Here is a 12,882-nt window from a genome sequence, read left to right on the forward strand (position 1 = left end):
ACAGACATAACAAAAGTTCTCCAATGGGCATTATTTCTTGGAGAACCATAATTGTGTGTTTAAGGCACTGGCACAAGTTCCCAGAAATAAGAGACGTTTCTGCTGAGTTTGTTTCAAAACTATCTTGTCAGTTAAATGTTTTCAGAGTCAACGATTCACCAGCATATCACTGACGTGTTTTTCCCCCTCATTACAGGAAAGCAATCATAGTACAGATAGCAAAGCATAAGAGTCAATCGTGTAGTTAGATGCTCGCAAATGGTTGTAAACAAAAAATACTTGGATATTTATTATCCAAAGAGATTTTCAAAATAAATTAATATTTTATTATAATCAAAGATTTCCGCTAATAACCCGCAACTCTGATATATTTTCAAAACAGGTACCAACTACGGGTGTCACGCCTAAGCCCTAAGTCGGGGTGTGACAGATTGGTATCAGAGCTATCGATTTTAGCGAATTAGGTATTGAATGTACCTAGGCTTTGATCAGAATTAAGATTACAATCAAGGCATTGGTATTCAATTAAGAATATCAACATATATAGTCATTGAATAATTAAACATAAGATTCAATCTTATCATACTGATACTAATAGGTTCTTAAATAAAAGTAGCTAAAGCGTAAGTAAAACTTTTACGGATAAGATAGGAACACAATCCTATTCCCAATCTAACATCGTACATATACCTGATCGTCAATCCAGCCAAGGATCATTTCGACCTCCGCCAGGTAAAGGAAAAGGGTGTATAGGGACAACCTTACTTCCAATCCCTATATCTAGTAGTGAAGACTCATATCAGACCTCAATAGAAGAAAATTCAGATTCCTTCGATTCCAACATCCCACTAGCCCATATTATTCGAAGACAAGATGTGCAAGGAACAAGATCAAGTGGATCAAATGGATCCCATAAATCAATAAAGTCAAAGGGAAAAGGAATAATGAGCGATCAGGAAGAAAATCCTCAGGGTCAGGAATATTTCAATTATCCGATAAATCAAGACCCTTACTTTGCTCATCCTCACAATGAACGCCGAAGCACAGATTATGAAGGAATGTACATCAGAGATGATTCAACATGTTATGGAGTTGATGTTACAAAAATAGCAAAAGCAATGCTCAACGAAATAGAGATGGAAGAAGAGAAGGAAAAAGAAAAAAGAAAAAGGAAAAGAAAAGGAGACAACCGAGAATACCAAGAAGAATAGCAAGATCAAGAAAACTGATTATCCGCTGGAAGAAATAGATAATTAGAAGGATAGTAGCTATAATAATTTTGTGCACTCTTGTAACTACAATAAGATGAATAAAAGTTATGTTTTAAATTTCCCCGAATATTGAACTTGTCTCTAAAATTTTATTGTAGTATATCAAGAATAGAAAGCACAAATTCACCAAGTAATATCTCTGATATAATTGGAAGTAAAAGAAGATCCATCAATGAGATTAAGGAAAAGTCCAGGTGGACAGATTTCAAAAGATAAATTGCTCCAAGTCAACGAAAGATAAAGTATTTTAATAGGAAAATACCTAGAAAGAGAATTAAGAGAAATTCCAAGGTCTGCTGATTCAAGAACAAATATATTCAAAAAATCACATAGTAGTGATGAGATACATGAATTTGTCATTCACACGATTATCCTAACATCATTCTTCAATCAAAGTGAAAGCATTGAGATTGTGCCTTATGTGATATAGATACTCTCAAGAAAGAGATATTGGAGATCAAAGAAAATAAAAGGAAGAGTCAATAAGAGATCCTTTATAATTTCTCTCGAAATACGACAAAATCATTCAACGTATCATAAATAGATATTTAATATTTATATCGTCTATTTCAGTATCATACAATTATTTTGAATATTTATTATCAATAACATATTTCCTCCATACTAAATAAATTATGTTTACAGAAATGTCAAATCCAATCAATCAAAAGAACAATGCTGAAACTTCAAATCAAAAAAGCAACAGAAATGTATTAGAACATGCCCAGGAGATTCCTAAGCAAATTATGGTCAAAGTATAAGAAATGATTCATAATGCAATCACTCCTCTCGTCGATGCAATGAAAGGAGGGTCACATAAAAGTAAATCTTTGCATTCAAACAAAACTGTAGACCTCATCCATACCGAAAATCCTGCTGATCATGAAGAAAGCGTTCATAGTTCTAGCGCTGATAATAGTTTCAATCTTAATTTCAAGAATAAGTTAGTTATCCAAGGTTGTAATTTCAAGAATTTACAAGTCTATGGTCCAAAATAATTCTATGGCGATCAAGGTGCCATATCAGCATTACGATGGCTTGAGGAGCTCGAGTCTCTCAACATCATAAGTCAATGTACTGAAATTCAAAAGATTCAGTATGCATCTCAACTATTCAAGGGTGAAGCTCTAGAATGGTGGAATGACCTAATCATGACAAAGGGTAGAGAAATCTTGTACCAAATGGGATGGGAAGCATTCAAAGAGCTTGTAATACGAAAATTTTGTCCCATGCATGAAAGGGATCTTATTCAAACCAAGTTTTTAAGTCACAAAGTGGAAGGCACTAATCTCAGAGAATACAATACTAAGTTTCATGAGTATTGTAGACTGGTACCACACATAGTAACGCCTGAATATAACAAAGTGACTCGATACATCTGGGGACTGTCTCGAGAGAATAGATACATGGTTAGATCCAATCTGCCTCAAACTGCTGACTCAGCCATGGAATTGGCTGGTTATCTTATGAATGGTCTTATTAGAAATCAAGAGGAAGATAAGAATGAGAAAGGAAAAAGAAATGGAGGTAAAGAGAATGAATAAAAATAAAGAAAATGAGGAGGGGTCATTCAAATTCGCAAGACCAATCTGTAAGAACTGTGGAAGGAGACACAATGGGAGATGTTTGCGATCAACTAACATTCCCAAAACTAATCCACTGATCATATGTACCTTCTGTAAGAAAATTGGTCATTCAGAAAATGATTGTAGAAGGAAGACAGTTGTGTGTTTTAACTGTGGAGAAAATGGGCATTTTAGCACGGACTGTCCAAAAAAGACAAATAATGCAAGTGGAAGCGGAACCAAGAAAGGAAACGCCAGAATAAATATGTTGAACGTGCAAGACGCATCTGGAGATCAAGAATAGAAGCAGATAAGAGTATGCCAACTGAATGTTCAAGATTCCAAGGCATTAGAAATAACTAGTAGTTAAGTTAGCTCTTATAAACTGCTTGTAAACTCGTTTTAAACGAGAAGTTTTGTTACCGTAATAGGGTCCTTAAATCCCTAATGTAAATAAAGAAAAATATTAGCATTTAGATCGTGTCTATGCACAAGAATGCTTATATTTATAAAGAAACCGTTTTATTCAAAGAATGTGAAGACTATGTAGTTAATATAGTCCATCATCTATGAAAAGATGACATAAAGAAAGGAATGCTTTGAATTAGATAGAAGGAGTATGTTTAAATCAAACGGTTATATGAATATAGAAAGTTCAAATTAGAGATAACCGATGGATATAAACGGAAGAATCTGTCAAGTTCATAAAGCAAAGGACAACGTGAGACACGTGAAAGTATCTTAAAAGTTACTAAAGTGAATAAGGATTCGATAGGCTGAATCCAAAAGGTATTTTGATTAACATCAGTAAATGTTTAGAATACAAAAGGTAAGATAAATAATTAAATACAATTGGCCACTGTGTTTAGCAATTTATAATTACTTATGATACTCTGAACTATTGACTGATAATATCAATTAAGATGCAACGATTCAAGGGTTTCAACTATTCATCAACTCGGAGTTAAATACGAGAATCAGAATAGAAAGAATCTAATCATCCAAACCTAAGTCAGCGAATCTCGAGGACGAGATTCATTTCAAAGAGGGGATGATGTAACACCTTGAGAGGACCCTGTTCAAGTTTGGGCTAAAAATGACATTTTAAAAAATCAAAGGGGTTAAAATGAAAAATTTTGGTTTTTCAGACCCATCGTGCTACGCGATGGGTGGACAGAATACATCATCGCGCTACGCGATGCTCTTTCACAGAAATTATAAAAAAGGGGGGTGTCGCGCTGCGCGATGACCAAGGATCAAGGGGCATCACGCTACACGATATCCCATTAACCAAACCTGGGACACGTGGCCTACCACGTGTCAACACGTGGTAGCTTCGGGTTTATTGCGGCGTTGCACTACGCGATGGCCCAATAAGAGGCCCATCGCGCTACGCGGCGGTCTTCAAAACTTCGCCTATAAAAGGGGGCTACGGGATTGGATCCCATTCATCACAATTTTACTTCCACAATCACATGCTCAACATTGGAGTTCGTGCCCGGATGTCGTGAAGTTCGAGGTTCAGGTTTCTTGAAGTTCGTGCAAGAATCGGAGTTTTGACGTGTTGTAGACCAGTTAAGCGAATAGGAAACAAGGTTCTGCCAATCAAGCCGTCATTCTACTTTACTGTTAGCATTCCCGAGTACTCATTAAGGTAGGGGTTCTGCCTAAATATTATTTTATTATTATATTATATGACATAGACCATAGTCAGGGGTATAGCTCAAAACCTTGATCATAACTATGTTTACAATAGCTTTATACATGCAAAGGTTATAGTTAAGAATAATGTTTCTTCATGATTAAGAAACATAAGCTTTTACATACAAAGCAGATATAGTAGTTTCTTTAGAACTAAGAAACGTAAGATTTTACTTACCAGGGTTATAGTCAATTCGATGTTTCTTCTTGAAGAAGAAACCTATTAATAGAAGTTTCTTCATGAAGAAGAAACTCAACACACGATTTGTAAACAAATGAAAAGACTACGGTTTAAATATTTTATTCAAACAAATGATCAGTCAAGGTTTAAAGCTATCAAAACCAGAATAAAGGTCTTTAGCTGGATCAAGAGACGATCTAGGTATTTATATAAACATATTTTATTATAGATCAATCATCATTCATTCACAAGGGTTTTCAAACGAGATCACCACATCATTCAAAAAAGACAATCACAAACACAGGTGAATACATTAAACCTTTTACAGTCAGATAAACGGGTTGTTTATCTTAAACATTCAGTCAAATATGAGATTTCGTGATCTCTAAATTTTAAGGGATTACGTGATTCCTAAGTCACAAGGTAGATAATAAAAGTAACTCAGACCGAGTACACATGTGTCTGGATCCAAACATATCTTTTAGCCTTTCAATCAAGGCTACGTGGCCGCAGGCTAACAGACATAACAAAAGTTCTCCAATGGGCATTAGTTCTTGGAAAACCATAATTGTGTGTTTATGGCAGTGGCACAAGTTCCCAGAAAAAAGAGACGTTTCTGTTAAGTTTGTTCCAAAACTATCTTATCAGTCAAATGTTTTCAGAGTCAACGATTCACCAGCATATCGCTGACGTATTTTCCCCCCTCATTACAGGAAAGCAATCATAGTACAAATAGCAAAGCATAAGAGTCAATCGTGTAGTTAGATGCTCGCAAACGGAGATTGCTCAGTTTTAAATAAAGAAAATATTGTAAATAAAGGTTTGTAAACGAAAAATACTTGGGATATTTATTATCCAAAGAGATTTTCAAAATAAATTAATATTTTATTATAATCAAAGACTTTCGCTAATAACCCGCAAATCTGATATATTTTCAAAACAGGTAACAACTACGGGTGTCACGCCTAGGCCCTAAGTCAGGGTGTGACAATCAGTCAAGGGGGAGTTAACGTATTACGACTGATGATTTGCAGTTAAATTATTTACGGTTAACGTATTTGTCTTTAACGTATTCGACGTTAACGTAGCTAAAGTATTCGACGTTAACGTATTTGAGGCTAAAGTATTGGAAAGCATTCGACAACTATGGAAAATGGGGAGTCTGTTAGTGCACATATTTGGTGTCCGCAACTAGGCTAGGGGTAGCTTAGTCTTTACACATAATGTTAAATGGCTCATTCGCTAAGCATGTTTAGCGAATGAGGTCCATTCGTTAAAGACTACACTCATTCATTAATGTAAGAGCCCATTCGTTACTACAGTGTAACGAATGAAGGCTCATTCGTTAAAGTATCCATTCGCTAAGAATGTTTAGCAAATGGGCTATGGAAAGACCTCATTCGTTAGTACCGTTAACAAATGAGAGGCCTCATTCGTTACTACAGTTCTAACGAATGAGACCTGCCTATATATAGGCCTTCCATAGTGAAATGCATTGAGATTTGTGCTTATTTATGTCTAATGTAATGTTACCATGCCGGATTTTCTCCTCATCCTCCATTAATGTATTCCTTCATCATAATGTATTGATCCATTAACATATTGAACATGATCTTAATGTATCGGTATTGCGACTTAGATTCCTGGCTCAACATTCGTATAACGTTTTCACACAAACTAAACAGTTGTGCATTAACTATATTTGAGTAGTTAGTGAACATATCATTCAACTTTTCACTAGAACGTAAGCTCACACCACTGTCCTTTGCACCTTTTAATTCAAAGGCTTTATTGTTAACCTTGAATTTCATTGTCAACTCTTTGAAATTCCAAGTAATATCATCAAGACTTTGTAACCATTGTATGCCCAAAAGTATATCATAAGTGGCTAAGGAAATGAATAACACACCAGTGGTGAACCAATCACCTTGCATCATCCATTTCATATTCTCACACATTTTGCTGCAATTCATCAAGTTACCATATGCTATGGTTATCTTCATAGACCACATATCTTTTATGGGACACCTCATCTTAGCAGCAAGTTTTTCATCTAAAAAATTGTGTGTAGAACCGGAGTCTATAAGAATATGCAAAGGTTTAGTGCCAACTGAACCTGTAACATTCATTGTGGAATAAGAAGTGACTCCCATTATGGCATTTAGAGATATTTGAGGATCCAACATCTTAGTAAAAGCAGGTTCATATTGATCATCAATGGTATCACCTTCCCATACTTCTATTAAAAAAAGTTGCTTATTTTTTACATTGATGGGTTGGGTATATCTTTCAGTGCAACCAATGCACTCACCCATGGCTCATTTATCAACTATCTCTTTAGTGGATAGGGTTTTTGTGGTTCTTGGTTTAAAAGCAGGTGAGGGTAATAAGGGTAAATTGGCAGAGGATAATGGTGAAGGGTTGTAAACAGGTTTAGGTTGTGAATTATTAGATTTTGAAGGCTAGTTTATAAGGTGTTTTGTATGTGGTTGGCTTTAAAAGGGTGAGGTTATCAGATTGGGTTCTGGCTAACATGTAAGTTTCGGGCAATGTTTTTGGTTTTACTAGTTTGATTAGATTTCCCACTTAAGGATTAAGAGCCCTTAAAAATAAGCTAATAGCATATTCTTCAGGAACACTAACCCTAGTTAAGGCCCAATCAAACTCAGAACATAATTCTTGAATTGAACCTGTTTGTTTAATTGAAGCTAGGGCTGCCATAGCATTACAATCCATTGTTATAGCAAATCTAGTATATATAGATTGTTTATATTCATTCCAAGATAGTCCCTTAATAAAACCCCCTTGATTTCACAAATGATTGGTGCCAAAGTAGGGCCATATCTTCAAGATGAATAATGACACATCTTACTTTTTGGTTCTCAGGAGTGCCATCAATGGAGAAGAAGTGCTCTACACGGCATAGCCAATCATCCACATTAAATCCGATAAATTTTGGAAACTCAATTTTGGCAAAACAGCTTTAAATACCAAAATTATGCCTCTGGTCTCCAACATCTTGTGTTGATGAAGGATAGGTCCTCCTATCATATTGACATTGGTTCTGTTAGGGTTCATAGACTGTAGGGTTTGAATTATTGCTTCCATGTGTGATTCCAATTTAGATGAATTCAAATTCATCTGAATTTTGACTGCTTCTAAGTCTTCGCTATTATGGTTCATGGTTGACTTGATTGCTTCCAGCTCGGTCAAATTGAAACCCATTGCTGTCTCCAATCGCTATAGGATAGCATCATGATTAGAGATTCGTTGTTCTGATGACTGATTACGAGTCGCCATTAACGAATTGAACTAATAAGTTACTTAGATTTGAGAATTTTGGAGTAATTGATCAATCAATTGATCAATTAGGTTGAATTGAAACAAATTATGAACAGATTGATCGAACGATGATCAATTTCAAGTATTTGGAACGAAAACAACGATTTGATTGAACGTAATTGGGGAATTACAGTGAATTAGGGTTATTAACAGTGAATTAGGGTTCGTAACGGTGAATTAGGGTTGGAAATCACGAGCTTTCGAGGACCGAAGAGCTATGATACCAATTGATACGATAGAAACGAAAGAATTCAAAGAGAAAGTGTAATGATCAAATCAAGCGCGTCGTTTTATTCCGTTACTTCAGTTATTTGTACAACTAACAACGATCTAACCGTTCTATTACAATACAGTCCACAAGTTCTAACTAATACACTTTTGGTCCCTGGACTCAATATCTTTCCTAATATTACATTTTAGGTCCCTGTAGTATATTACATCAGCAACAGTTTTGAGAGAAACTATTGTTTGTTTGATCAACTTTTGTGTACACTTACGGTGAAACTTTTATCTATCTTTCCTAATGAAGTTAATATACATTTCTACACACACATATGCATAACCGTAGCACCTCAATTCTTCTTTAACTAGTTTAATCAACAATGATGGTAATATTTTCTTCTTTAACTAGTTTAATCAACAATGATGGTAATATTTTCTTCTTTAACTTATTTTTTTACCTTGTATTTTCGTTTACAAATTATCATCAATGATGGTTGAGTTATAAACGGTACATTATCTTGCCAAGTTACTATTCACCTTGTATATTGGATTATCTTATAGGGCTTGATTGTTTTATATATATGTCTAATCTTTTGCTTATTTGGGCAGGATATGTGCCTGTATGAAGAGATGAACATAAAAACCGGTTCGGAATCAGCAAACTGGTTCCCAAACCGACATAACCCGTGAGCTCGTATTTCGGCACGCCTTTTGATTTGCCAAATCGGTTCTCAAACTGACCCGATTTGGAAAAACCAGTTTTTCTTGCCTCAAACCGCTTTTCCCCAACACTGTTTATAACCCGGACCGAATCGGTTCGATCGGTATGTATATTTTTCTCTGAAACCGGTTTCTAAACCAAACCTCCTAGAGGCATATTAGGCACTGAAAACCTCCTAGAGGCATATTGGGCACCGGGTAGATTGTGTTTCAATATTGTTTTTGTTTTGGGCTTCTGTTTGAGGATTGGTTATTGTGGGCTGGGGTTTGATTGCCTGTTTTACTAGGCCCGACCTAGGACGTAGTTGTTTTGGGTTGTTCTGTTCCACATGATATATTTTGGCATTGCTGTCTAGATTTGTAGCACTCAATACAATATAATCCTCTATATATTGAGGCTATATAAAGAAATAGACACACTAATGAGTAATGATGATATATACATGCTTAACAAACAAATGTATAAATGACTAAATGGCCTCTACACGTACGGCACATAATAAAATAACATGCCTGAGGTTTTATTTTGTTTACCTATATTCTAGAGTTGACCCTAATTTATGGTCAATAATTATATATATTCTTCCAGATAACTAATAATTGGCCATCAACATTGACTCCCCAAAACCCATTATCACTCACAGTGGCCATACATATAAAGCTAGACTTGACCCTTATTAATGGTCACAATTACATCATCATGTCCTTAAATAGCGCATGCATTCGGCAATCCAAACTACATCTGTTAAGATATCGTTGTTCTCATTTCACAACATATTCTAGCCAAATACTACAAATCCCACAATCTATGAATCTTCTCTTCATCTTTATTCTCTATTCCACAATCATATCATCTTCTTCAGATGATCATCAATCGTACATTATTCATATGGACAAATCAGTGAAGCCATCACCCTTCTCTGATCACCACAACTGGTACACTTCCCTACTCTCATCACTATCCGATGAAGTTCCCGCGACGCATCTCTACACATATAACCATGTCATGGATGGATTCAGCGCAGTCCTCACCAAGTCCCAGCTCAAGCAGCTTGAACAGATGCCCGGCCATCTTGCAACATTTGAGGAGACTCTTGGCCAGCTTCACACGACGCACACGCCAAAGTTCTTGGGACTAGAGACACATGCCGGACTATGGCCAGTTTCTGATTTTGGTGAAGATATGATTATTGGCATATTCGACACCGGAATTTGGCCAGAAAGTGAGAGTTTTCACGACGAAGGAATGTCGGGTGTACCTTCTCGTTGGCGTGGAGCTTGCGAAGCCAAGAGTTTTTGTAACAAAAAGCTTATCGGTGCGCGTTCGTTTAGCAAGGGGATGAAACATAGAAAGGAAAACATATCAACAACAGATGACTATGATTCCCCTAGAGATTTTTATGGGCATGGAACACATACATCTTCAACAGCAGCCGGTAGTCGTGTTCCGTTTGCTAATTACTTCGGGTATGCCAATGGGACAGCCACTGGAATAGCACCGAAGGCTCGGTTAGCCATGTACAAAGTGTTGTTCTCAGGGAACTCATATCATGCTGTAGCAACTGACACACTGGCCGGAATGGATCAAGCCATAGAAGACGGTGTGGACCTGATGTCTTTATCGTTAGCGTTCCTTGAGACACCATTTTACCAAAACCCTATTGCAATCGGAGCATTTGCAGCTATGGAGAAAGGGATCTTTGTATCTTGCTCGGCTGGTAATTCTGGTCCTCATGCGTACAGCATCAGAAATGGTGCTCCGTGGATCACTACTGTTGGTGCGGGAACAGTAGACCGAGATTTTGCTGCTTATGTTACACCAGGTGATACAAACTATGGGACCCTAATCGGGAAATCGGTTTTCCCAAAAGATCTGTTGGTAGAGAAGGTTCATATATACTATGGACATGGAAATCGAAGCAAAGAAACTTGTGCTTATAATTCCCTTGATCCCAAAGATGTTAAAGGCAAGTACATTTTTTGTGAATTTGACGATGAAGTATCAGTTTATGAACTCAATGCCACCGGAGCTGCGGGCGCTATCTTCAGTTCAGACTTTGGTTACTTTCTCCAGCCAGACGACTTCTATTTGCCGTTCGTTGTACTGGAACCCAAGGTTGGAAAATTGTTAAAAAAGTATATAATTAACACAAAGAATGCGATTATAAGCGTTAAGTATGGTGAAACTTTATTGGGTGTTAAACCAGCTCCACAAGTTGCATACTTCTCATCAAGAGGACCTAGTCTTCGATCTCCATGGATCCTAAAACCCGATCTTTTGGCTCCAGGTGTCGATATCTTGGCTGCATGGGCACCGAATAGAGAAACTGCGCAAATCGGAGATGAGTATTTATTCAGTGATTATAAGCTCGATTCAGGTATATATATTATTAATCAAAATATATATAAAGATACATGAAAGATAATTGCATAGAAAAAATAATTAAATAATGCCTCTAATTGCTTCTAACAGGTACATCCATGGCTTCTCCACATGTGGTAGGCGTAGCTGCGTTACTGAAATCTACCCATCGTGACTGGAGTCCAGCTGCAATTCGATCTGCCATGATGACAACAGCCGATATTCTAGATAACACCGAAAACGTAATCATGGACATGATCACACATAAACAAGGTATAGATTGAATAATGAAATTGCCGTAAGGAATTGTATATTGTTGATCAACTATTTATTTATAGGAGTACAACTAAAATAATAATAAAAAAAAACCTAATCAAAATGTGTATATATATATATACAATCATATATAACAATATATTCTCTCTAATACAAGGTACTCCTTTGGACTACGGTGCGGGACATGTTAATCCAAACAAAGCCATGAATCCCGGTTTGGTATACGACATTCAACCGCATGATTACATCAATTATCTCTGTGCATTGAACTACACACAACACAAAATCCAAATCATTTCGAAGAAATTAGAGACTAATTGTGCCAACGCAACCATTGATCTTAACTACCCTTCGTTTATTCTTGTGTTAAATAACACAAATACCACCCGTTATGAGTTCGGTAGAGTGTTAACAAACGTGGGAACGCCAAGTTGTTCATATAGAGCCGAGGTGTATACTCCTATTATTGGCATGAGAGTGGTTGTCAAGCCTTCTATGATATTTTTTGAAGGTAGATACAGTACGTCCAAGTTTGAGGTCATCGTTGATGTTGATATAAATGGTTCTAATCCGATCGAGGGTCGATATTTTGGTAACTATGGGTATCTAAGTTGGCACGAGGTGAATGGAAGTCATGTGGTTCGAAGTCCTATCGTATCTGCAATTGCGTATGCTGGCAAGACACCCTAAGATCAGGAAATGGTTTATAAGATGATGCTTTTGATGCACACACAAAAGATGTTAGTTACTTTCCAATTCAAGTGATGCAAAAAGTAAACTATTTAACTTACATTAACGTGTTTTTCTTCTAACAATGCGTGCGAGTGTTTTTTCATACATGCGTCAACACGTTTTTTTTTTCCCAGTTATATTTATAAATAAACGAATTTTGTTTATATATTTTCTTAGTTTATATTGAGATAGATGAATAGTCATCGTTAATATAGACGAATTTTTTGTTATATTTTTCTTAAACTAAACGTGTCCCCGCGCGATGCAACAAGTGTTTGAACACAGACCTTGGTAATCACGTAATAATTATGGGTGTTCATGGTTTGGTACGACGTGAAACAGGGGCGGAACTACGTACTTCATAATCAGGGATAGCGGATCTTTTCATCGGTAGTGTAAATGTTTTTCATTTTGGGTTAGTTTCGTTATTTCGCTACCCCTAAAAAAATATTAAATTACCCATATTTGTTTAAAGCCCAACCAATTTAAAAGTTCAAATCTTCCCCAACA

At 36.4% G+C, this 12,882-nt stretch overlaps 1 protein-coding gene across 1 annotated transcript; it reads left to right on the plus strand.

Moving 5' to 3' along the window:
• Positions 1 to 9,862: 9,862 nt before the first annotated feature.
• Positions 9,863 to 12,388, plus strand: LOC143587443 (subtilisin-like protease SBT3). Its single transcript, XM_077068738.1, has 3 exons — positions 9,863 to 11,380; positions 11,476 to 11,637; positions 11,798 to 12,388. Exons 1-3 carry the CDS (start codon positions 9,892 to 9,894, stop codon positions 12,328 to 12,330), a joined length of 2,184 nt encoding a protein of 727 aa, XP_076924853.1. The 5' UTR covers positions 9,863 to 9,891; the 3' UTR covers positions 12,331 to 12,388.
• Positions 12,389 to 12,882: the final 494 nt, after the last annotated feature.

This window comes from Bidens hawaiensis, unplaced genomic scaffold, assembly GCF_021521415.1.
Source record: "Bidens hawaiensis isolate Kalapana, Puna unplaced genomic scaffold, B.hawaiensis_p1.1 tig00035506_1, whole genome shotgun sequence".
In the NCBI taxonomy this organism is placed as follows: Eukaryota; Viridiplantae; Streptophyta; class Magnoliopsida; order Asterales; family Asteraceae; genus Bidens; species Bidens hawaiensis.